We start from the raw sequence: 22830 nt of genomic DNA on the forward strand, positions 1-22830 counted from the left end.
CGGTTGTCAATTACACCCCCTCGTGTGCACTGGACGACTTGCCTCGAAGCCATGATGAAGGCGACAGCAAACGACGCGGATTGGGAGGCCAAGCCTCAGGTGTGTGCATTCGTGCGTGTTACGATCCCCCTCAGCGATAAAACCCCGATGTAATAACGATATGTCATTGTGCACTTCACCGAAACAGGTGACGAAGGCGAAGGCCGAGTCGAAGGTATTTAAGTAGGCTCTAACAAGCCGTCTTTAGGGATCCATTCGCTCATTGTTGTGACTGTTGCTGCAGTCTTCTTCCATTCCGTCGCGGTTCGATACTCTTGCTGACGAGCGACGAGCGTACGTGCTTCTCACATAACTAAAGTGCTCGAACAACGGTGGTAACATCTAAAATTTTGTGCGTGGGCGCAGAGCCTCTCACCCCGGTGATGCTGATGACAAGGCATCTTCTGGCATGAAAGAGTCGAAGCTGAAGCAGCCAGAAGTGAAGATTTTGGACCGACACCGTCCAGGACACTCATCGTCGGCAACGATGAATGCAGGTACATCGGAGCGAGCAGAGAGCAAGCTCGAGCACTCACAAGACGGCTCGTTGCATACGGCGCGAAGCGTGCAATCTCTTGCGAACGACATGAGGCGTATCCGATCTATGCGAACGGATCCGGAGGACGCTACTGCAGCTCAAGAAGGAGGTCGAAAGGCCGACAAGAAGAAGAGCAGCGAGGCACGGCTTGCTCCTGGAGGACGCCCACGACCTGCACAGATTAAGCTGGAGATTGCTGATCTCGAACCGATGATAAACGTCAATTGCCCTCCCGGGCAAGGGGCTCCAGGTCGTCAGGCACCACGAAGTCCGAAACTGTCGGGGCCGAGTGGATTTGGTGCTAGGCCAGGTACTTCGACCTCACCCACAATCTCATCCACGGGGAAGAAAGGCATTCAACGCAACTTCGTTCAAGGTCTGGGCTCAGACTTTCAGCTCGACCTGCACAGTGGCAGCACGGACCGATTGGAGCGATCGTATGACTTATCTGCGTCGGGAACCTTTGACGCTGTGGGGTTCCAGATCAAGCAGACAGGTCTCACTCGATCGCCCGACCGAGACTCGGATGGTGTTTCGAGTACTCAATCCGACAGACGACAGCAGCCATCCAACACCAAGAAACACTTGGTAAAGCTTGGCGTTCTCGGTCGTGGAGCGAGTGGGGTAGTGCACAAAGCCCTTCACGTTCCGTCATTGATGCTCGTGGCCGTGAAGGTCATTCCAGTGTTCGAGCATGAAAAGAGGCATCAGCTTATCGCAGAGCTCAAGGCGCTTTACAACAATCTCTCCACGCTCCCGGATGCTGAAAGTGCCGAAACCAACAGACAAACTGTGGCGTGTCCGGAGTTGGTGTGTCTCTATGACGCTTTCATGAACCCAAACGAAGGCAACGTCTCGATTGTGGTTGAATACATGGATGGTGGCTCGCTGCAGGACATCGTGGACACAGGCGGCTGCACTAGTGAGGTGGTGCTCGCCAACATCTCCTTCCGTGTGCTAAAGGGGCTCGCGTTTCTCCACAGCACACACCAGCTGCACCGTGACATCAAACCCAGCAACCTGCTCATCAACCATTTTGGCGACGTCAAAGTCTCGGACTTTGGAATCGTGCGCGAAATGGAAAACTCCATGGCGAAAGCCACAACTTTCGTCGGCACTCTCACCTACATGTCTCCAGAGCGCATTGCCAGCGAGGTAAGCTCAAGTTTACACCCCACAATCGATATATTCGGGTCTACTCACTGTTCTGGTGCTTTTACTTTTCAGGAATACTCGTACAAGTCGGACGTGTGGTCTTTCGGTCTCTCCATTATGACCTGCGCACTCGGCAAATTCCCATATTCATCGCGCGGAGGATACTGGGAACTACTTCACATGATCCGCAACGAACCGGTACGATTTTTTATTTTTTCATGAATACTCCCCATAACTCTGTATCTTACTTTTCGTTTTCTTGCTAGCCTCCTCGACTACCTGAGGGTGAGTTCTCGGACCTATTCTGCGATTTCCTAGACAAGTGCCTCAAGAAAGACCAAACCGAGCGATGGAGTGTGAAACAGCTACTCAAGCACGAGTTCATATTGCGGTACTGTGGAGAGCAGACCACGACACCAAGTCCGAGCAGCAGCAGAAGAACCACTGATGAAGATGAAGTGGGCGCAAAAACTGTTGACGATGAGAGCAAAGAGCAAGCGGAGGTTGATGAAATCGTGCAAAAGGTAACTGAACATTACTTCAAAGACGCCAAGGAGCTCATCAAGGAGCACGACTACAATCTGGATGACATCGTCGCGTGGATTCAGCTGCTCCCAGCCATGCAGAAAGTGTAAGTCGCGGCCTCTTTAACACTTGTTTTATCTGGTGTCCTCATGTGTTGATGGTAATATCATATCTGCAGCAAACTTTCACGCTTCGCTGAGCAAATTGGCGCGAGCCGCAAACTTGTGTGTGCCAAGTTTCAAGAGGCCATGAATGATCTGCTCAACGACATCGAGGATACCTACTTTGACGATGCCAAGCAGTCAAAGTAACCGCAAACACCAGTCCGTTGAGCATGAAAAGACTATCAATTATAAGTTACATTTTCTGCGGCGCAGTGATGGAGGCGGCGGACAAGCTGCTGAAAAGCGCTCTATCGATCCTCTCCTTGCCTTCACTGTTCGATGCCGACTTCATAAAAAAAAAGCAAATATACCACCGCTTCCACCGCAGACTTACATGACAATGCAAGCATTGTCACCCCCTCCTCCATTGCTCCCGCTCTTCTTCTTGGTGTCCTGGTTTCCACTTCCAGCATTCGTTCGGAAGGAGAAGTTCCGACGAAGATAGCCGCGTAAAGCTCGGTGCTCTTTCTTCAGTAACAGGAAGGCGTCTTTCAGAGAAGTGTGGTTCTCAGTAGTAGCTGTCTCCTCCATCACGTGTTCGGTAGCGAGCTGTACACGGAAAGCCGCCTTAGAAACACGCATGGCTGCAACGTAGGCGGATGATCCCTTAAGAGAGTGACTCTCGCGACGCAGCACCACGAAATCGTTGTTGGAATACGCCTCCTCGATACGCCGCATGAACTCCTCGCTAAGTCCAGCGTACTTCTCGAGTAGGCTCACGAACAAGCTCTCGTTCGCACCACATTGCTCCACACCCAGCGAATAATCGATAGGATCACCAGTTGGTATCACAACGTCTTCAGGCGCCATTGTCGATGAGTACGCTCGAGCTGCCTTGTTCACTACCATCGTCGAGCTGACTGCATCACCAGCATCGGTGTGATTAGTAGCCTCGTTTGACGGAGGTGAATTGGGGGCAGGAGGCTCGACTGCGTTCAAGGGATAGATCCCTGCTGCCTTCGCTGCGGCAAATAAGTTTGTTCCCACAATACTTGAAGCATTTACCAGATTTCCAGGATGCGCTGCTGTCCCATTTGGCGGTCGGGTTGTATTTGATGATTCAACCGCTTCATTCTGGTTATCTACCGCTCCAAGAGTGCGCCCAAGAGTACCTGAGCTGGATTGGTTACTCTTGCTCTCGCTGATAGTTGTGAGTGACATCAGCAACGCTTCCGAGCCTGCTGCTGTCTGAATTCCACCCGGCTGGCCGATCATCATCGGATCCTCGAGTTCCAGATCCGAAATGGCTCGGTCTAGGTCCAATTTTTCTTTGTGTCTGGATGCTGCTACCAAGTTGGCAGCGCTTTGATTGCATAAGGCAGCAGGTGAATCTTCAGCAGTGCTTACGGATTCGACTCGTGAGGATCGGGGGCAGTGCTGACCCAAGAACCGAACGCGCATCCACTTGCGAATAGCCTTTCGTAGCTCTGTCTTAGATATCGGTTTAACGATAAACTCATCCATTCCAGCGTCCAGGCATTTCTTGCGGTCACCACTCATGGCGTACGCTGTGACACCGATAATAGGAATGCGCGCGAGCTTGTGCTGCTTTTCGAAATTGCGAATATTACGGGTGGAATCATAGCCATTCATGATCGGCATTTCGCAATCCATCAACACAATGTCGTATGAATCGTGATGCTCTTGGTACATTTGATACGCGTCCAGGCCATTTGTCTCCCATTGTAGCAAGTGGTTGTCCTCCATAAAGAAGCTTTTGACAACTTCCCAGTTAAACTCGTTGTCTTCCACCACCAAGATACGAGCATGCTTTGGCACCAACTCGGACATCGACGCGTTATGCCTTGCAGTACTGGCTGCTAGCGAAGGAGCAGCACTCGCGTCAGCTGCTAAGACAGCCGGGAACTTCTGAATGATATCATCCTCTTCGTCTTCTAGGCGACGGACGACAACAGTGAAGAAAAACTCTGAGCCCTCGCCCAGCTCACTGTCCACATCAATATCACCGTCCATAAGTTCGACCAGCTGCTTACAGATCGCAAGGCCTAGGCCGGATCCCGTCGGGTTGTTCTTACGCGTTCGCTCAAGTTTCGTGAACAGCGAGAATAAGCGCGATTTTTCTTCGTCATCCATTCCAACGCCAGTATCAATGACCTGGAACAGCAGCTTAACGCAATGCTTCGGAAGGTCAGGCGATGGCACCATATTGCATCGGACTGTAATCGAACCCTCATTCGTAAACTTGATAGCGTTAGACAGCAAGTTTAGCAGTACCTGACGAAGGCGACTTACGTCGCCAATGACCCGCTGTGGAACCTTCGGTGAGCATTCCAACGTGAGTTTGATGTGCTTTTCACGCGCCTTGAATTTGAAGATCTCTACAGAGTACTCCAGCAGATCCTCCATTTGGAATGGGTCTGCCGAGATTTCCATGTGCCCTGCTTCAATCTTCGACAAGTCGAGGATGTCATTGATTAGATTCAGCAGCAACGAGCCAGAGATGTAAGCAATATGCACATAGCGCTCGGGGGTCTTGTCCAATTGTTGGTCGCGCAGTAGTTCGAGCATACCGAGTACACCATTGAGCGGTGTTCTAAGCTCATGGCTGAACGACGCGAGGAAGTTCACCTTCGCTGCCTCCATGTGCTTCTTTGCGGTATAGTCTTGGCCCACTCCAATAACACCACGAATGTTGCCGTGCATATCCTTCTTGCTGGAAGCATTCACAAGTAGCAGCAACGATCGCCCAGCAGCAGTCGTCATGGGAAGCTCCATCTCCTCCACATCAATTCCAATCAAAGCTTGATTCAGCAGCTTGCTCACCTCTGACCTGTTCTCGGGGTTAATGAACGTCTCCACTAACTCCAACCCCAGAACTGTTGATTTGTGATAGCCCGTAATCTCCTCGATTTTCTGATTCCATTCGTTAATGCACCCAAACGTGTCGACACCAAAAATGGGGGCATTCGCAGTATCGATCAGGCGGAAGTATTCGTGTTCCTGAGCAATGCGATCCGTAATGTCCTGACCAATACCCACCACGCCAACGATGTTGCCGTGCATGTCGTTACGTGGTGTAGCATTTAGAAGGATTTCAATTCGTGTGCCAGGGCGAGTAATAAGTGGGAACTCAAAGTTCGCTGTTTGGATGCCATTGAGGGCCTTGCTGAACACGTCGGCCACGATAGGTCGATACTCCGGGGAGATAAATGTTTCTACCAGATTCTCCCCAATAACCTCAGCCGTCGAGTACTTAGTAATCTGAGCTGCCTTTTTGTTCCAGATATTCACACAAAGGTTAGCATCCACGCCGAAAATTGGTGCGTTGGCTGTGTCGATCAAGCGCGTGTACTCTTGTTCCTGAACAATACGATCAGTCAAGTCCTGACCGATGCCAACCACGCCCACAATTTCACCATGCTGGTCAAACCGCGCCGTAGCATTCATGCGGATGTTTACAGTGCGGCCATTCTTCTTCTTCAGTTCAACATCAAAATTAGAGGTTTCATCGCCCTCGAGGGCCTTCCACAGAATGGTTTCCACTGCGTCACGGTACTCCTCAGGAATGGCCCAGCTCATTAAGTCTTTGCCAACCGCTTCCTCCTTCGAGAATCGCGTCATTTCAGCGGTCTTGTGGTTCCAAATATTGATCAATCCCTTTGAATCGACACCAAAGATCGGAGCATTAGCCTTCTCAATCAGACGAGCATACTCCTGCTCTTGCGCAATTCGATCCGTAATATCTTGACCAATACCCACCATACCAATAACAGTTCCGTGTTCATTAAACCGAGGTGTAGCATTCAACAGGATCTCGACACGACGGCCTGCCTTGGTCACCAGTGGGAACTCAAAGTTTGCAGTCTCAGTTCCGTCAAGTGCCTTCGACAGGACTGCACCGACAGCTTCGCGGTAGTCTTCGGTGATGAACTTTTCCACCAGGTTTTCTCCGACGACCTCATTCGTCGAATACTGCATGATCTCAGCGGCCTTTTTGTTCCAGATATTTACACGGCCCTCGCCATCCACTCCAAAGATGGGAGCGTTAGCAGTATCAATGAGCCGACTGTACTCCTGTTCTTGCGCAATCCGCTCCGTAATATCCTGGCCAATACTCACCACACCAACAATTTCCCCAAGCTCGTTGTATCGCGGAGTGGCATTTAACAAAATCTCCACGCGGCGTCCAGATTTGGTGATGAGTGGGAAGTTAAAGTTGGCGGTTTGCACACCGTTCAGAGCCTGCGATAGCACCAGACCTACGGCTGAGCGATAGCCTTCAGAGATGAATTCTTGCACCAAGTCTTTTCCAATGACCTCGTCAGCCGTAAATTGTGTGATTTCGGCAGATTTGTCGTTCCAAATATTTACAAGACCGGCCATGTCGACGCCGAAGATTGGTGCATTTGCCGTGTCAATCAGTCGACTGTATTCCTGCTCTTGCACAATACGCTCCGTAATGTCCTGGCCAATACCGACGACGCCCACGATATCACCGTGTTGATTGTAGCGCGGGGTAGCATTTAGCAAAATATCCACGCGACGGCCGGTCTTTGTAATGAGCGGAAACTCGAAGTTAGCGGTACCCTCTCCTTCCATGGCCTTTGACATAACATCGGACACTCCAGCGCGGTAGTCGTGCGGAATAAAGCTCTCTACCAGACGGGTTCCTCGTGCCTCGAGAACCGTGTACTCCGTGATTGCCACCGCCTTCCGATTCCAAATATCCACACGTCCCTGCATATCGATGCCGAAAATTGGCGCGTTAGCCGTATCAATCAGTCGAATATACTCTTCCTCTTGCGCACGCTGGTCGGTGAAATCCTGTCCGATTCCTACCACGCCAGTGATGTTACCACTGTGATCAAAGCGCGGAGTGGCATTGAGCAGAATGTCCAGTACTCTCCCACTCCTTGTCACCAAGGGGAACTCAAAGTTTGCCGTTTCTGTACCAGCCATTGCTTTAGACAACACGTTTGCCACTGGGTCGCGTGCGTGCTCAGCGATGAAGCCGAGGAGATCCTTGCCAATAGCCTGTTTGTACGAGTAGTCTGTAATGGTAGCCGCCTTCTTGTTCCAGATTGTCACGCGGAACTGTTTGTCAACGCCTACGATCGGCGCGTTAGCTGTGTCGATGAGGCGACTGTACTCTTGCTCCTGCACAATTCGCTCGGTGATATCTTGGCCAATCCCCACCACGCCCACAATGGCGCCAGCGTGGTCAAAGCGCGGGGTGGCATTCAAGAGAATTTCTACCTTCCGGCCATGCTTTGTGATGAGTGGGAACTCGAAATTTGCCGTCTCGATGCCGCGTAGCGCCTTCTGGAACACTGCTGCAACCTCCTCGCGATAGTCTTCGTGGATCAAGAACGACACCAGGTCAACGCCCATGACCTCGCCCGGCCAATACTCACTAATCTGGGCAGCCTTTTTGTTGAAGATTACTACGCAACCGTCAGCGTCGACGCCGAAGATGGGGGCGTTGGCCGAGTCCACCAGCTTGCTGTACTCCATCTCGCTCGCATTGCGCGCCGTCACGTCCTGTCCGATGGCCACGATACGGTTCACGGTGGCGCCAGCGCCATCAACACTGACCTGCGGCGTCAAGCTCAGCAGCAGCTCGACGCGCGCGCCACTGGCAGTCACAAGCGGCAGCTCGAACTCGGACACTGATGTGTTGGTGGAGGCCACGCGCGCCAGCAGCTCGCCCACGAGCACGCGGAAGTCTTCGTGCACCAAGTCCACCAGCGGCGTGCCTGTGACCTGGTCGATGCTGTAGCCCGTCAGCGCCTCGGCCTTGGGGTTCCACAGCACGACGTGTCCGTCGCGGTCGAGCTCCACGATGGGGGCGTTGGCCTGCTGCGCCACGCGCGCGTACTGCGAGCCCTGCAGCGTCCAGACCGTGACGTCCTGGCCGACGGCCACGACGCTCACGGCGTCGCTGTCGTCCGCGTCCACCGTCAGGTTCACGAGCAACTTGACGTTGTGGCCGAGCTCGGGCGTGTTGAGCTCGATCTCGACGTCGCGCACGGTGGCGTCGGCGTCCGCCAGCGCCTGCTCCAGGCCGCGCGTGACCTCTGCGGCCCTGGCGGGCGCGACCAGCTCGGCCACGGGGCGGCCCAGGACGTCGCCGGCCAGCAGCCCGGACAGCTGCGCGAGCTTGAGGTTCCAGAACGTCACGCGGCCGGCCGCGTCCACGGCGAGCGCGGGCGCGTTGGCCTCGTTGAGCACGCGGAAGAGGCGCGGGCTCAGGCGCGAGGCCGCGGCCAGCGCCGGCCGCCGCGCGTCGGCGTCGATGCCGGCGCCGCTGCTGCAGCTGCTGTCACGCCGGGAGCGCCGCGTCCCGGCCGCTGCTGGAGGCGCGGCGCCTGTGTTGTTGCTGTGCTTGGGCGTCTTCTGCTGCTGCTGCGGCTTCTGGGGCTTGTGCAGGACGGCGGCCTGCTCGCTGTCGGGCCGGCACGGCATGGCCGCTCCGCTGTCCATCGAGCGCCGCTGCTGCTGCTGCTGCTGCTGCTGCTGCTGGTCCGCTGCGGGCCTGAGTTGCTGCTGCCGAGTGCGAGACGCGGCGCAACGCGCAGACCGGCCGGAAAATCGAAAGAAAGGGCGCCAAGCGGTGCGTCCCACGGCGCGAAAGCGGAGCGCGCGGGGCGGGCGCGGGTGGGCGCCGAGTGCGTGCCTGCGGGTGGCGGCGGGCCGCGACGGGAAGCGCGGAGGCGGCGAAGCGGGGGCGGCGAGCGCGCGTGCGGGCCGGCGGCTTTTCTAGTGTGTGGAGGGCTCACCGCGAGCCTTTCTCGGCGAGTGCCGCCGGCGGATTTGTAATGGGAACGCGGCTTCTCTGGGCGCCAGCTGGGGCGCCGCGCCACGCGCTATCTTTCCCCCCTCGCTGCATCAACTCTCGGAGGCGGCCGAGGCGGCCCGACGAACGTTTGCCACCGCGTCGGTCAGCACTTCGTGACGTCAGAGCCGTGGGCGCTCGACTGCAAGGAGGTCGAGTGAGGGCCGTGTTGACCCAAGCACTCTTTAGAGGATTCTGGTAGTACAGATACTGTTCATTTAATGAACTGTTGATTCAACACTTGGTGCCAAGGCAAGCGGGCCCGTTTTGGCGAAAGCAATGACCAGACTTGGTCACGTTTGCAGTAAACATCATTTGCAGAGTACTGTACAGCAACTGCAGTACCTGAGCAACTGATCGAGTTCCCCCAGCGGCTGGCGCCTCGATCGCATGGCGGCAAGCTTGGATTGCCGTCATCAGCACATCTGAGCGCTGCTGTTTTAAATTATTCAAAATACTTCTGGCAGTAGCCGCAGCCCTTCCGCAACATCAGGGTCCACCGAAATCGCGCATCGGACCCGCAAGTTCAACATCAGAGCTATGAAAAGCAAAGTGCAGAAGCTCTCGTTTTGCAGAGGGTATCCGGTTGCAGGAGGGGAAAGTTATCGCGCAGGATGGTGACTTGAAATCGCAATTGGACACTCGCTCCGAGCCAATGATTGGCGAGGGGCCCGTCTCTGCGCCTTATTTTTCCACCAATGACGAACCGAGCGCGTCGATCCCCCGTCCAAACCGATATACGAGCGTCCCGTCGCGACGATGGTCACTCGCTGGTCATGGGTTCCCATCATGGCTCACCGCGACGGCTTCCGCTCGCGCCGCGTCTGCCGGCGAGCGTCGCTCCGCTGGCAGCGGCAACGTTCGCGTTCCCGGCGGACTGCGTCTTGAAGGCGCGTGCGCGCGTGTAGAGGCCGTGCCGCGCAATATTTCGCGCGGGATCTCCGGCGCGATTTGACTCCGATCGGGTGCGGCATGCCAAAACACTGTCGAAGAACCTGCCTGCCTGCAACGTCCGCGTGTCCGACGCCGCCGCCTTCGCCGCGTTGCTTGAAGCCTTGCGAGCTGACTGCCGCGCATCCCGGCGGCTTCCGGGCGGATCCTGGCCTCAAGTCGCACGGGGCTCTTGGCGGCGCGTGACGGTGGCTTGATTGACGCTTGCCACATCCCAACGTGGCGGGCGCATGATCATGCAATGTTGGCGAGCCAGATGGATGAGTAACGCGGCAAGCGGCCGGTGGCGAGGGCTATAATAGCGCCGCTAGCAACGCCGGCGCTGGGGGCGTGCCTTGAAGGTAGTGTGTTGAGGGCACCTCGGTCTCCGATATCCGCCGAGATGCATATCGGTGCCCACGGCGGTGCGACATGGCTTGGCTGTCGATCGCGCTACTGTGGCCAGGAGGTATACAAGTGGACAACCCATCCTGGCTGGCGTGGCGGGACAGTCGCCCAGGGGCTGACTCAGCAGACCGACACGAAATACCGCATCCGACGCCTCGCTTCCTGTGGGGAACATGTATTTCGCTAGATTCTCCTGCTCTGCCTCTCTGTTTCTGCATGGGGCCGGCGACCGCCGCCGGCCCCGTTTTCCGTGGTTCCTCCTCCTCCGCTCGCCGCCTCCCTCCGCCCGCCCCCGCATGCCTCCCGCAGGTTTTCCGCCACACACACGTCACTTCACAGCTTCTCAGCGCCAGGCAGTGAACGCGGCGACAGCTGGTTGCGCGTCGAGACCCCTTCTCGTCGTGGTACGCCTCCCGCGTCGAGGTGAGAGGAGGAGCCGGCACGCAAGAACGGTCGAGACGGCGACCGCGCCGCTACCGCGACCCGCCGGCAGTCGGGGGACATCAACAACAAAACCGTGGGGGTGTCTCTAACAGCAGCCGCTGCCGCCGCCGCCGCTCTTCTCCGCCTTGCCATCGAGCTTCCGGCCGCGACTGCGCGGCGCCGTGTTGGACAAGAGCGCCGGGTTTTCCAGAATCTACACACGCCAGCGCAGTGGTCGTCAGTAAGTCAGCCGCATCCACGATACCCCGGCTCGCCGCATCCTACCTTCTGCACTACTTCGTTGAACACTTGCTGGATGCCGATCTTGGTCTTTGCGCTGCTCTCGACGAAGAGCATGCCTTTAGACCGCGCCCAGTCCTCCGCCTCCCGACGGCTCACCACTCGTTCCTGTCGCCGCAATTGGCGTGCATGGTTAGATACCGCCGCTAACGTATACTACTGTAGACAGCAGGGCAGCAATCCGGGCATGAGCGAGCTCACCTTGTCAATCTTATTGCCCACCAGCAGCTTCACTACATCGCGTCCGCCAGCCGGACTGTACACCTCCACTTCCTGCAGCCACAGGTCCAGGTTCTCAAACGTGTCTCGCCGAGCAACGTCGTACACTGTAAAAGTCACCACCAAAGAGCACGCGTAAGAATCCCGAGGCTACACCCCACTTTCGCCTCGCTGCTCCTGCTTACCCAGAACGATGCCCTGCGCGCCTCTATAATACGAACTCGTGAGCGTGCGGAAGCGCTCCTGGCCGGCGGTGTCCCAAATAGTCATCTTAATCTTCTTGCCGTCCACCTGCATCATCTTCACCTTGAAGTCGACACCTGTGTACCCACCAATGTTGTCAACACTCTGTCCCGATGTACGAATCAAGCCGAAGAAAGCCAGACGCCACTTCAAGCTGCCAACGCTCGCCCAGATTCGCTTACCGATCGTGCTCTGCAGGTTGTCGTCGAAAGTGTCGTCCGTGAACCGCAGCAGCATGCTGTAAATTGCAACAAATAACAACACAGCGAGCGAAAATGCGGTAACAGGTCAGAAACCCATCAACCTCGCCATAGGCACTGCCATCTAGCGCCCACCCACCTGCTCTTGCCGACGCCGGCGTCTCCGATCAGGAGGAGCTTGAACAAGTGGTCGTAGCCGTCCATTGCAACAGGATCTGTGCGAGGTGACACGTACGCACAACACCACATCGTCGTTAGAACGAGGAGCGACATCATCCGCCAGCGCCTGGGGAGCCGCTGCTGCATCGCGCGGTCTGCGGTGAGCACAGCACAGCACAGACGTGCACGTGCACGTGCACGGGGGAGGCGCGCTACCTGCGGGACTGAAGCTGTGAGGGGCTGCGGGCGACGAGAGCGTTCTCTTCTTGCGCTTGCTTCTCCCGACGAGGCCAGTCTCTGTATTACCCGCCCAGAAAACCCGCGCCGTCTTTTCGGCCAATCGGAAGGACATATCATCTCTGACCCTCTGTTTAAGCATATGGCAGCCTTTCGAACGGCATATTGTTATGAATGCAAAAGCGGCTCACAATTTATTGCTCCACCATGGCCGAGGCGCAGACTTTGCCGGCGCTGCACACGCAGCAGGAGCGCAAGGTATCCAGCCTTGAGAGGAGGGATCGAGTGTGTGTGAGAGAGAGGATCTTGTAGCTGATTGGATGGAGCTGTTGCACGCAGGAGATCAATGGCGTCCCGACAGATATCGCCGTCTCCATCTTCGCAGACCGCGTGTTCATCGTCGTGACGCAGCTGGGCACCTTTGGCACGCTGGTGAGGGGCTGCATCGCAAGCGGTAACGGGGTATTGTGTTGGAGGCTGATGGGTGGGTGGTTCTGTGGTGCTGCAGGTGGAGGCGCACCAGAAGGACTCGATCAGCGGCAAGTTCCAGCCGGACATCCACGTCCGCCTCGGGCGACGCGATGACCCGCTGCTGCTGGTGTACGCGCGACAGTTCTTAGAGCACTTCGGGTGCGTTGTGTAGCGGTGTATTTTTGCGTGAAGTGGTTGTCGCTGCAAGCTAACGAGGCGTTTATGTTGGCTGCGATTTGCTTGTCCAGCGTTCCTGTCGGCCTGCCGATCCTGGCGGCCATCGGGCTGAAGGACCGGTCGTCGGCCACGTTTGAAGTCGTGATGCAGAGTGTGAAGGAGCTGTTCGGCAAGGCCCAGAGCGCGCAGGGTCAGCCGTAGATGTGTAGAGGCTAATGCGAACAAGATGCTCCGGATCCAGCTTTTAGTGCTCTCCTGCTGCTATGGATTTCACGGAAACCACGGTTTAACTCGACTACAGCGCAGATGGCTTGCTGGTAAACGGCTTCCAACGGTCTCTGCTGCGCTAGGCGCTCAGGTGAGCTGGATCCCACGCAGAAAGGCAGGGGGGATCGTGCAGTGCCTGGTCGAGCCTGGCATAGCTGCCAAGCGCACATGTGGCTTTGGACGGGAAGAGATGGTTGGTGCTCACAGCATAGATTTTCGAAGGCGACCAGCCCGGGCCTCGAGATTCTCGAGTCGAGAACGCTGCGCCTCGTCGAGCTGTTTGGGCATTCGCGCTGGCTGTGTGAAACGCCGGCCCAAATGCCGCTGTGCTAGCAACCAGGAGGCTGAAGTGGCCCGTTCTCCTGCCACGCCGCCGAGGAAGTGCTGCCGCTGCATCGGCGGGCGGCCCGAAAAGCACGACGTGTTGAAGTCGCCGGATTCGGCTACTTCAAGCAACCGCCAGCTGGTTGCTGGACCACCGAGAAGGACAGCATTGACCAGTGCTGGTGGTTCACGCAGCCGATGAGGTCGCCGATATCCGCCCTCGCAGTTCACGTGACCGATAGACTGCGAGTTCATCGCGACACATACCTTCCCCCACCGCGAGGCCAATATCAAAGTGCAGGGCAGCCAGCACCGAGGACAATGAGAGCAGGGCCCAGGGCGGCCCGCCGGCCCGGGGCTTCACATCCACGTTGAAGTTTCGACTCGCAGCGACGAGAGTGGCCGGCCGCCCATAATCAGCTCGACGGCGGGCCTTGGCAAGCAACGACCGTGCTGCCAACGACCGCACTGCGACGCAGCCAGCGCGGCAAATGGTTCCGGGATGGCAGCATCAAGCAGCACAGGGGTGGCAGTAGGAACAGCAGCAACAGCGGCTTGGAGCGCTCAGCACGCGTTTGTTATCAGGCTGCGTGGATCGGGGGATTCTTTCCACGCTTTCTTCTTTTGGGTCCGTTGGGCTCGACTCTACACTGGCGATCGTCCAAACTTAAACAGCCAGCCAATCAGTGCGCTGGAATCTTAAAAATGGGGCAGCCCAATTTACCAGCTCCGCGTAAATTGGGGATGCGACGTTGAAGTTGCGCCTCCCTGGTCTCAACGGACGCGACCCGCAGCGCTGGCGCATCGCTCGTTGTCTGCTGCGCTCAGTTAGCAATTCGCCTTCTCCTACGCAAGCGCCCCTCGACGAACCACCAGCTCCCCCCGCCACGATGTCCAAGACCTCCTCCGTTGACGCCGGTGAGCCAGCCGTCGCTGCCGTTGCTACCAGGTATCGTCGTGACTAACCCGCCAGTTGTTGCTGCCGCGCAGAGTCGCCGACCAAGTCGGAGTGCCTGGAGCTGTTCCGCGCGCTGAAGAACAAGGACGAGCTGTCGCGCTCGTGCAAGGAGATCATGCAGATGATCACGGCCAACGACAAGGGCGTGATGGAGAACGAGCCGCTCAACACGTACGGCGGCGCCCGCAACCGCAACGGCATCAGCCACGCCGCGCTGCAGCGCCGCTTCACGGGCAAGATGTCGGGCGTCAGCCTCTCGAGCTGAGGAGACCGCGTCCAGTCGAGTCGAGTCGAGCCCAGCCCCACTCGTTTGCGTAGCCCTTCCTTTCAGTCGTCCAGTAGCAGCAGGAGAGCCCTGTAGAGGGGGCCAACTGGCCTGGGGCGGCCGGGTCTAGCGTGTACCGATATCCCCTCACACGTCTCCAGAGATAGGAAAAGAACCCAATAAATACCCATTCATCGGAATGATTGTTGGGTCCCTTTATTCCACCCGGACGATCAGCGTGGGTGAAACGCTCTCAACTTTATTTCACCCACAATTGGGTGATAGCGTTTGCCAGTCAATCGCTGCCCGGCCGCAAAACGCACGATGGAGCTGCTGCTGCGTCGCGCCGCGTCGGTGCGGGCGCCGCCCCAGGGCCGCGTGCTCGTGGCCACCTACCGCTCCAAGCGCAGCCAGGCCAAGCGCGAGGCGTTCCGCGTGGCCAGCGGCCTGCCCGCCGGCGACAAGAAGAAGAAGCAGCAGATGCAGCAGAAGGAGCAGCAACGCTCGCAGCGGAAGCCCCAGCGCCACGAGCCCGCGCCGCGCGTGGAAGAGCCGCCGCGCCCTACGCTGGAGGAGATCGACCGCGAGTGGGCCAAGATGCGGCTGCGCACCATGATCGTCCCCCCGGCGGTGATGCCGGCGCGCACGCGCAAGGAGATCGAGAACAAGCGGCGCATGCGGCGTCTGGGCCTGCTCTCCGAGGAGGACGAGGACGAGGAGGACGGCACGGGCGCCTCGGACCCGCGCAACACGGGCTACGTGGGCAAGCGCAAGCCGCACGAGCGCGAGGCGCCGTCCAAACCGCTGCACTTCTACAACGGCCGGCAGTCGCGGGCGGAGAAGGAGGCCGAGGCCGAGAGATACAGGGCCACGGGTCGGCTGCCAGCGAGACGGCCGGTGGCCATGAAGGACAAGCAGTTCACTAACATCACGCCGGCGCCCGACAACGTGGTGGAGCGCGAGTTCCTGATTCCGGACGAGCCGCCGCGCCCCAAGGCCTTGGATCTGGCCGTCATCGGCCGCCCGAACGCTGGCAAGTCTTCCATCATGAACAGGTTGCTGAATGTGACGGTGTCGGCCGTGTCGCCGAAGTACAATACGACTCGAGAACGTATTCTGGGCATCTACACGGAGGGTGATGCCCAGCTGTCGTTTTACGATACCCCTGGTCTGATCAAGCCGAAGGAGACGCACGAGTACGTGCAAACGTTGGTGACCACCGCGGCGGAGACGTTGCAGGGTGTGGACCTATCCTTGCTGGTGGTGGATTCGGTCAAGCGTCTCGATGAATCGGCCTTGCAAGCGCTGGAGAAGGTGCTGACGACCTCGGCGCAGGTGTGCTCGCCTACGATGCTCGTGATGAACAAGTTTGACCTGGTGGGCAAGCGCGAGAAGATCAACCTGGACTACAAGGTCAAGGAGCTGTCGCAGATGATCGAGGAGATCTACGGCAAGCACTACGACGCTGAAGGAGCATCTTTGAAGGTCGACCCGCTGGCCTACATTGGTGACAACAGCGTCAAGGTGTCGGCCATGAAGGGCTACGGCATGGACGATCTGAAGAAGACCCTGCTTTCGCTGGCCGTGGACCGGCCGTGGAGCTACCACTCGTCCATGCACTCGGACATGTCCGACTTGGACCTGGTGACGGAGATCATCCGTGAGAAGCTCTTCCGTCGGTTTAACAAGGAGCTGCCGTACTCGTTCGAGCAGGAGAACGTTGGCTGGACCAAGTTCAAGGACAAGAGTGTCCGCATAGACCAAGACATCTTCGTACGTTGGCAGCTCTTGCTTTGGTTGCCAAAGTAGCTGGCCGTTCTAACTGTTGCTTTGTGTTGTGGTGCAGGTCCCTGCTGCTCGTGTTCGCAAGATGGTGGTCGGGCACAACGGCGACACAATCCGCTCCGTGGGCATGGCGGCCCGGGACGAGATCGAGCAGTTGCTCAAGTGCCGGGTGCACTTGTACCTGAACGTTCGCGTCCGCTAGATCCATATTCGCTCGGTAGATACTTAGTGTAGAGCTCTCGTAGCAAGCAGAGCAGCTAGAAAACAACTTCACCTCGAGAAAAAACCCTTAAAACCCACGTTGTTCATGTCAAAACCCCATCACCACGTGGGTTTTATTTCCGTTCGCCAAAAACCCTCGCACCTTTTAGAAAGATGTGGGTCTTTCCTTTCACTTCTAGAAAAGCGCGATGGAGTTCAAGCACGAGGGCAACGCGCTGTTCGTGGACGAAGCCTACGAGGAGGCGGCGCGCTGCTACACACGCGCGCTGGAGACGCAGCCGCAGGACGCGGACGCGTTGTCCAAGCGCGCGGCGGCCTTCCTGAAGCTGCACAAGCTGCGCGAGGCGGCGGCCGACGCGTCGCGAGCTGTGGAGCTGGACGCGACGCTGCACATGGCGCACCTTCGCCACGGGTGGGTCCCTACAGCCTGCTTCATAAGAGAAAAAGCGTTGGACTGACCCAGTTCTGGGTGGCTGCAGAGTGGCGCAGTTCGAGTTGGAGAAGTACGCGGAGGCCAAGCGCGCGTTCCAGCGCGGCAAGGAGGCGGCGCCCAAGGCCGACGAAGCGCTGCTCAAGCGCTTCCAGACGTGGATCCGCAAGTGTGACGCGGAGCTGGACAGTGCGTAGCAACTGCACAGAGGGTTGCACTGCTCTGGGGGCTGTTATTAAGGTGGTTGTGTCAATGGTTTTCCAGGCGATGGAGAGGCAGAGCTGGTGATCCCGGACGAACCTGCTCCAGTGAAGCCCTCGACGCCAAACAATCAGAACGCTGCAGCAGTGGCGCCGTTGCCGACAAAACCGACGATCCGGTGAGAGGTGGTGCGAGGTGGTTATGGGGGAGACGGTTGTATTGACATCGTGTGTGGTGGTCGTTGCCTTTTCGATGCTTATAGTCATGAATGGTACCAGTCCGGCACCCACGTGACGGTCTCGATCCTGCAGAAGAAGCTGACACAAGAAGATGTAGAGGTGACTATTGAGCCGAAGAAGCTTGTTGTGCGAGTGAAGTTGGACGGGGAGTTCGTGGACGCCTTTAACGAGGCTCTTTTCGACGAAATCGTCCCTGCTGAGAGCTCGTACAAGGTCGTGGGCACCAAGGTGGAGCTGAAGCTCAAGAAGAAGAGCAACGGCATGCACTGGGACAAGATCGAGGAGGCGGTGTACCAGACCGGCGCTCAGGTTGTCACGGGTCCTGCTGCCGTATTCGAGGCCCAACCCGAGAGCGTGGCGCGTCCGTACGCCAGCGCGCGCGACTGGAACCAGATCGAGCGGTCGATCGGCGAGGAGCTGGAGGCCGAGAAGCCCGAAGGCGAGGAGGCGATGCAAAAGCTCTTCCGTGATATTTATGCCAAGGCCGACGAGAACACGCGCAAGGCCATGAACAAGTCCTTCGTACGTTGCTGCCGTGCGTCCCTGCAGTCGCTAGTGTGAGAACTAACATTTCTGCGTTTTTGGGACTTTGCCAGCAAACTTCCGGCGGCACCGTGTTGTCCACCAACTGGAAGGAGGTGGCTGACAAGGACTACGAAAAGGAGCGGACGGCGCCCAAGGGAATGGAGTGGAAGAAGTGGGGATAAAGGCCTTCGTGCGCTTCAAACGTCGTTGCCGCGCTATTAGCTGCACCACGTCACAGATTCTAACCACTCCAAAAGTTACCATTCTTCGGACGTGATTCGTCCTTCCGCGACGACATTTCACCTGTTATCCAATCAGATCGCCTATTATTTTTTCGCGCTGCAAAACAAATTCGAGTTTTTGAACACCGCCAGGCAGAGGTAGGCAGGCAGGCAGCATGTCGTCGTCGCCGCCGCCCGCGCTGCCCGCCAGCGACGAGTCCAGCAGCGTCACCGACAGCGGCAGCGACGAGTCCACGCCGCCCAATTCGCCGCCGTTCAACGCCAGGCGCGGGCCCGCGGCCGCCCGCGCGCCGTCCGCAGCGTCGTCCGCGTCTTCGGCGTCGACACCGTCTCCGCCGGCCAATTTGCCGGCGCGCCGGCCGTCCGTGGCCCCCGTGGGGCGCCAGGCCGCCATCCACGCGACCCCCACGGCGCCTAGACGCAAGCGCAAGGCCACGCCGCCGCGCCGCCGCCCCAGCAGCCCCGCGAGCGCCACGAAGACCGTCAAGAAGCGCAGGAAACCCGGTGAGGCCGCGCTGCGCGAGATCCGCCTGCTGCAGCGCTCCACCAAGCTGCTGCTGCGCAAGCTGCCCTTTGCTCGCGTGGTGCGCGAGATCCAGACCGAGTTCACGGGCGTGGGCTACCGCTGGCAGGCGGAGGCGCTGCTGGCGCTGCAGGAAGCCGCGGAGACGTACCTCGTGCGCACCTTTGAAGACGCGTACGTACGCGGTGTTGGCGGAGACGCGAGGGTGTTTTATTCATTGCTGTTTGTGTGTGCAGGAACTTGTGCGCGATCCACGGCAAGCGCGTGACGCTGCAGGTGAAGGACATCCAGCTGTCGCTGCGGATCCGCGGCATTCGACCGACGGCGTCGTAAGCACACGGAGACGAAGGAGAGACAGGAACCTTTTTGCTTTTTTTATTGTGCCTAATGCAGCGTGAGCAGACAGCTATGGGACGAGCAGATTTTTTTTTCTAGTGTAGACAATGCTCGAGTACCAAACCTATGGCGTTCTGGTCCATACACGCCTGAATCCGCGTTCATTCATACATGAGTCGAACACACCAACCATCGAGAAGTTGTTGACAGATTGTTCGAGGCTTTGCTATAAACTCGTGGTGTTGGAGGCGCTTGTTTGCCTCGTTCAAAACTGAGTGGAGAACTACAGTCACGACTTCTAGCCGCTTGGGCCGATGCCGAATTACGATGAAGTTGCCAGCATGGCGCTGGAGGGTGATCCTGGCCAATCTTCGCTTCCTTTGAAGCGATTCTGAAGCCGTTGAAGCGAGGCCCGCGGCTTCAAAGACTTAGAAAAGGTTGGGCGCCCAAGAAGGCGTTTGGCGAGTCCTTGACCAATTACTGCCATCGTCCCCAAACACTACGCACCACCAACAACAAATGAGCAGGTTTGAGCGTAAATGCAGGCACGCAAATCATAGCACGGAAACGTACCAATGCATGCCCACTGCGCTGGGGGCAATAGTGTTCGCAAGATGCTAATCCAGACTTGCACCTGCAAAAATCGGGTTTAGCAGCGCACTTCGGCAAACGAAACAAGCTCAAAACTTACTCTCTTGCATCAAAAAGCTGCTTGATCGTTTTCTTCCACTCAGCAACAATTGCCCTCGCATCTTTTCCGTTTAGTATGGGTCCAAGCTTGATAGCTACCTCGTACTCGCTTTCTGGGTCAAGGAATTGGTAGTCTTGGAAAAGCTCCTGCACATAATTATTGGAAGGCAGTCAGTTGATGATTAGCAACATCGATTTAAAAATGACAATGATTCGAAGTCATACCTGCTCGCTGCTCATCTGATCTTCGTACTTGTTGCCCGGTTCGCGCTCCCATATGCGTTTGACAGCAACGTACGGAGGTAGCCGGGATGCACCGCTTCCTGTAAGGTACGCCTTTATAGTTACGGCTACTTTTCCATCATACTTGCGATCTGAAGGACATTCAAGGTAGAGGGTAAGGAACGGAGAAGAACCTCAGTATGCACGCTTTAGACCCACACATCAACTTACCTAGGTGGATTTCACGCGTCTGCAGGTTGTAGTCGGTCGCAATATACTCTGCTGAGCCGATCAAAAGCCGGTCTTCAAGCGGGAAGTACTTAGATACATCTTCTGACGAGATTGCTATGTCGCTTTCTGGCGTCAGCGCGAGAGTTCCGGGGAAAGCGTGTGCCGAGGCTTTGAACAACACGGCATAATACCACATCTGACGGGTCTTGGCAATACAAGTCGTCTGATCAGCATAATATAACGCGGCACGAGGGTTCTTCACGAGCGATGTGGAAGACGAAGATATCGACAGCTTTCGTCGTGGGGAGATCGCCCGAGCACCTTCGCAATCCTTGCTAGCTTCTCCCATCGCCACATCCTCATCGCTCGATGGTGCCAGAAGCATTGCTGAATCCTCCACTACAGCACTTGCCTCCCCTTCAGCGGGATCCGCCATCTCCAATTTGAGGCACTGAATCAATTTTGATAGCACTCCGACCCAAGTCGGGCCAGATAGCGCGTCACTGCTCAATGCAGGTGAAACAAGCGAAAGCTCGTATCCGTCAGCCTCAAGTTTGAGAGTGGTGATAAAATCTTGGTCCCAGTAAAGCGCGTTCGCAAAAATCGTGTCAAGCCGGACCACTTGGCTGGCAGGCAGGACATCGAACAGCATAGGAACCCGCTCTTGAAGGACTTGGTCGAACGCAATATTGGCCGCGTCCGGAGCTGGATGCATACGAAACGAGCAGGGTTAGACAATACGTACGCCACACATGGCAGCGATGTTAATTACATCAAAACTCACCTTCTAGCAGTGCATTCACTAACGCCGTAGTCTGACGAGAAAACGCATTGGAATACCGTTCCAAAGCGAATCGAGACAGCCCTTTCAAGAACAGAGCTGACGCCATCGCTTTCTGGTCACAACCAGCCTTGTTAGCTTCTTGCAAGCAGCCGCGCAGTTTAGCTCAACGTCACTTACAGAGAGAGGAATGGAATCCGATCCAGACCGAGCATCTGAAGCAGCAACAAAAACGAATCGCCATATCAGCGCCAGCCTGACTGCCAATCTGTTCCAGACAACTCCGTACTTCGAATCGCCGTATTCTCCGCCTCCACCAGCGATTGCACCACCTCCTCCGGCGGCCTCGACAGCGTTCGGACCAGCGACAGCGCCGTAAGACCCGCTCTATCCCGAGCCGCAGGATCTGCTCCTCGCTCCAGCAGCGCTTGAACCACCTGCACACAACACCACACCACACCGTCCACCTCAGCACAACAACTACCAACACCCCAAGGTAAAACGAGATATCTCGTCACCTCCTGAAATCCCCCCATAGCTGCCACATGCAGCGGCGTCTGTCCAAACTACAACAATACATTGTTTTAGCGTCCTCATCCAGCAACAGACCCCATTGCCGCAGCCTACCACGTCCCGGACGTTCGCGTCGAAGCCGACTCTGTCCACCAGTAGGTGCACCAGCTTGACCTTGACCTTCTCCCTGGCCATGGACACGCCCACCGCCACGTGGAGCAGCGTGGCGCCTGCTTCGTTGCGGAGGGTTCGCAGGTCCAGCCGCCAGTGCCGCAGCCCGTCGCGCGTGGGGATGGAGCCCGTGTCCAGGTACGCGCGCAGCTCGGCCACCTTGCCCAGGTTGGCCTGGTCGAACAGCGAGTGCAGCACGCCGTTGGCCACGCCCTTGGCCGCCGCGTACTGCGCCGCCTGGCGGAAGGCCACGTCCTCGTCCTCGCGGCGCTCCACGGCGGCCAGCAGCTGCGTCTGCAGGCGCGCGACCTGCAGCTGCAGCAGCTTCACGTTGTCGGAGGCGGCCGCGGGGCTCGGCGCGCCGCCCGAGGCCGTGGGCGACAGGATCTGGCGGCACGAGATCTCCAGGTGCTGCAGACGCTGCTGAGCCTCGTCCATCATGGCCAGCAGCGAGCGATCGGGCGCCGCCGAGAGCTCCGCCGCCATGGTAACTTATTGGATGTCCAGCGGATGGATACGCTTTTTGAGAGGGATGGATTGGTCGCTGATTGGTCGAGAGGACAGGGTGGGGCTTATAAGACACCAGTAAGAAAAACTGCAAAAAAATTTTATTATGCAGTAGGATGGATACGCTTTTGATGCCACCGATTGGGTGTGAGAGGGATATGTGTTATAAATGTACAATACAAAGGACAGCGGTGCAAGTTGCAGTGCTTGCAGTGTTCAGGTCGAGCTGCAGGTGAGCTCGCGGCACGACGTGGGGGGCTGGTTGCCGTTTCCCCTTGGCCAGCTGCAGGCCGCTCAGCAATCGGAGCTGGAGGTGATGCTGCGAGCGGGTGGCGCCCGGCTTTCAGCTGCCGGATTCGACCACCGAGCTGCCAGCCGCCACGCGCGACTGGGGCGGACGATCTCGAGCGCTTG

At 57.4% G+C, this 22830-nt stretch overlaps 9 protein-coding genes across 15 annotated transcripts; 6 read left to right on the forward strand and 3 right to left on the reverse strand.

The window, feature by feature from the left end:
• Nucleotides 1-51: 51 nt before the first annotated feature.
• IUM83_06892 (STE/STE7 protein kinase) lies at nt 52-2568 on the forward strand (the record flags this gene model as incomplete). Its single annotated transcript, XM_067931127.1, has 7 exons — nt 52-99; nt 188-214; nt 284-333; nt 406-1732; nt 1805-1930; nt 1999-2363; nt 2436-2568. 7 exons carry the CDS (start codon nt 52-54, stop codon nt 2566-2568), a joined length of 2076 nt encoding a protein of 691 aa, XP_067787070.1.
• A 183-nt stretch (nt 2569-2751) lies between these two features.
• Nucleotides 2752-8865, reverse strand: IUM83_06893 (the record flags this gene model as incomplete). 7 transcript variants are annotated; one of them, XM_067931133.1, is made up of 5 exons in its annotated part: nt 2930-2970; nt 3051-3281; nt 3804-4548; nt 4675-5295; nt 7879-8865. In XM_067931133.1, 5 exons carry the CDS (start codon nt 8863-8865, stop codon nt 2930-2932), a joined length of 2625 nt encoding a protein of 874 aa, XP_067787304.1. The 7 variants fall into 7 exon arrangements, with proteins under 7 accessions (XP_067787303.1, XP_067787302.1, XP_067787301.1 ...); XM_067931132.1 differs by having other exon boundaries at nt 2752-3281; XM_067931131.1 differs by having other exon boundaries at nt 2752-3281; nt 3804-5295.
• Nucleotides 8866-11084: 2219 nt separating this feature from the next.
• Nucleotides 11085-12478, reverse strand: IUM83_06894 (putative Rab18 family GTPase; the record flags this gene model as incomplete). The annotated part of the gene is made up of 7 exons (XM_067931135.1): nt 11085-11192; nt 11264-11386; nt 11480-11604; nt 11683-11817; nt 11923-11978; nt 12080-12155; nt 12316-12478. 7 exons carry the CDS (start codon nt 12476-12478, stop codon nt 11085-11087), a joined length of 786 nt encoding a protein of 261 aa, XP_067787069.1.
• A 65-nt stretch (nt 12479-12543) lies between these two features.
• On the forward strand, nt 12544-13185 carry IUM83_06895 (Proteasome assembly chaperone 3; the record flags this gene model as incomplete). Its single annotated transcript, XM_067931136.1, has 4 exons — nt 12544-12594; nt 12676-12768; nt 12845-12966; nt 13056-13185. 4 exons carry the CDS (start codon nt 12544-12546, stop codon nt 13183-13185), a joined length of 396 nt encoding a protein of 131 aa, XP_067787068.1.
• A 1280-nt stretch (nt 13186-14465) lies between these two features.
• IUM83_06896 (uncharacterized protein) lies at nt 14466-14798 on the forward strand (the record flags this gene model as incomplete). Its single annotated transcript, XM_067931137.1, has 2 exons — nt 14466-14493; nt 14566-14798. The coding sequence occupies 2 exons, from the start codon at nt 14466-14468 to the stop codon at nt 14796-14798; spliced, it is 261 nt and encodes an 86-aa protein (XP_067787067.1).
• A 324-nt stretch (nt 14799-15122) lies between these two features.
• Nucleotides 15123-16785, forward strand: IUM83_06897 (GTP-binding protein Era; the record flags this gene model as incomplete). Its single annotated transcript, XM_067931138.1, has 2 exons — nt 15123-16571; nt 16645-16785. 2 exons carry the CDS (start codon nt 15123-15125, stop codon nt 16783-16785), a joined length of 1590 nt encoding a protein of 529 aa, XP_067787298.1.
• Nucleotides 16786-16993: 208 nt separating this feature from the next.
• Nucleotides 16994-18382, forward strand: IUM83_06898 (GTP-binding protein Era; the record flags this gene model as incomplete). The annotated part of the gene is made up of 5 exons (XM_067931139.1): nt 16994-17217; nt 17285-17424; nt 17500-17614; nt 17699-18197; nt 18272-18382. 5 exons carry the CDS (start codon nt 16994-16996, stop codon nt 18380-18382), a joined length of 1089 nt encoding a protein of 362 aa, XP_067787149.1.
• Nucleotides 18383-18597: 215 nt separating this feature from the next.
• On the forward strand, nt 18598-19298 carry IUM83_06899 (histone H3; the record flags this gene model as incomplete). Its single annotated transcript, XM_067931140.1, has 2 exons — nt 18598-19139; nt 19202-19298. The coding sequence occupies 2 exons, from the start codon at nt 18598-18600 to the stop codon at nt 19296-19298; spliced, it is 639 nt and encodes a 212-aa protein (XP_067787071.1).
• Nucleotides 19299-19623: 325 nt separating this feature from the next.
• Nucleotides 19624-22395, reverse strand: IUM83_06900 (Ankyrin repeat protein; the record flags this gene model as incomplete). Its single annotated transcript, XM_067931141.1, has 10 exons — nt 19624-19800; nt 19875-19935; nt 19993-20138; nt 20217-20365; nt 20445-21149; nt 21229-21340; nt 21406-21440; nt 21515-21662; nt 21744-21791; nt 21853-22395. 10 exons carry the CDS (start codon nt 22393-22395, stop codon nt 19624-19626), a joined length of 2124 nt encoding a protein of 707 aa, XP_067787196.1.
• Nucleotides 22396-22830: the final 435 nt, after the last annotated feature.

Source organism: Phytophthora cinnamomi (assembly GCF_018691715.1).
Source record: "Phytophthora cinnamomi strain GKB4 chromosome Unknown Contig62, whole genome shotgun sequence".
NCBI lineage: Eukaryota > Oomycota > Peronosporomycetes > Peronosporales > Peronosporaceae > Phytophthora > Phytophthora cinnamomi.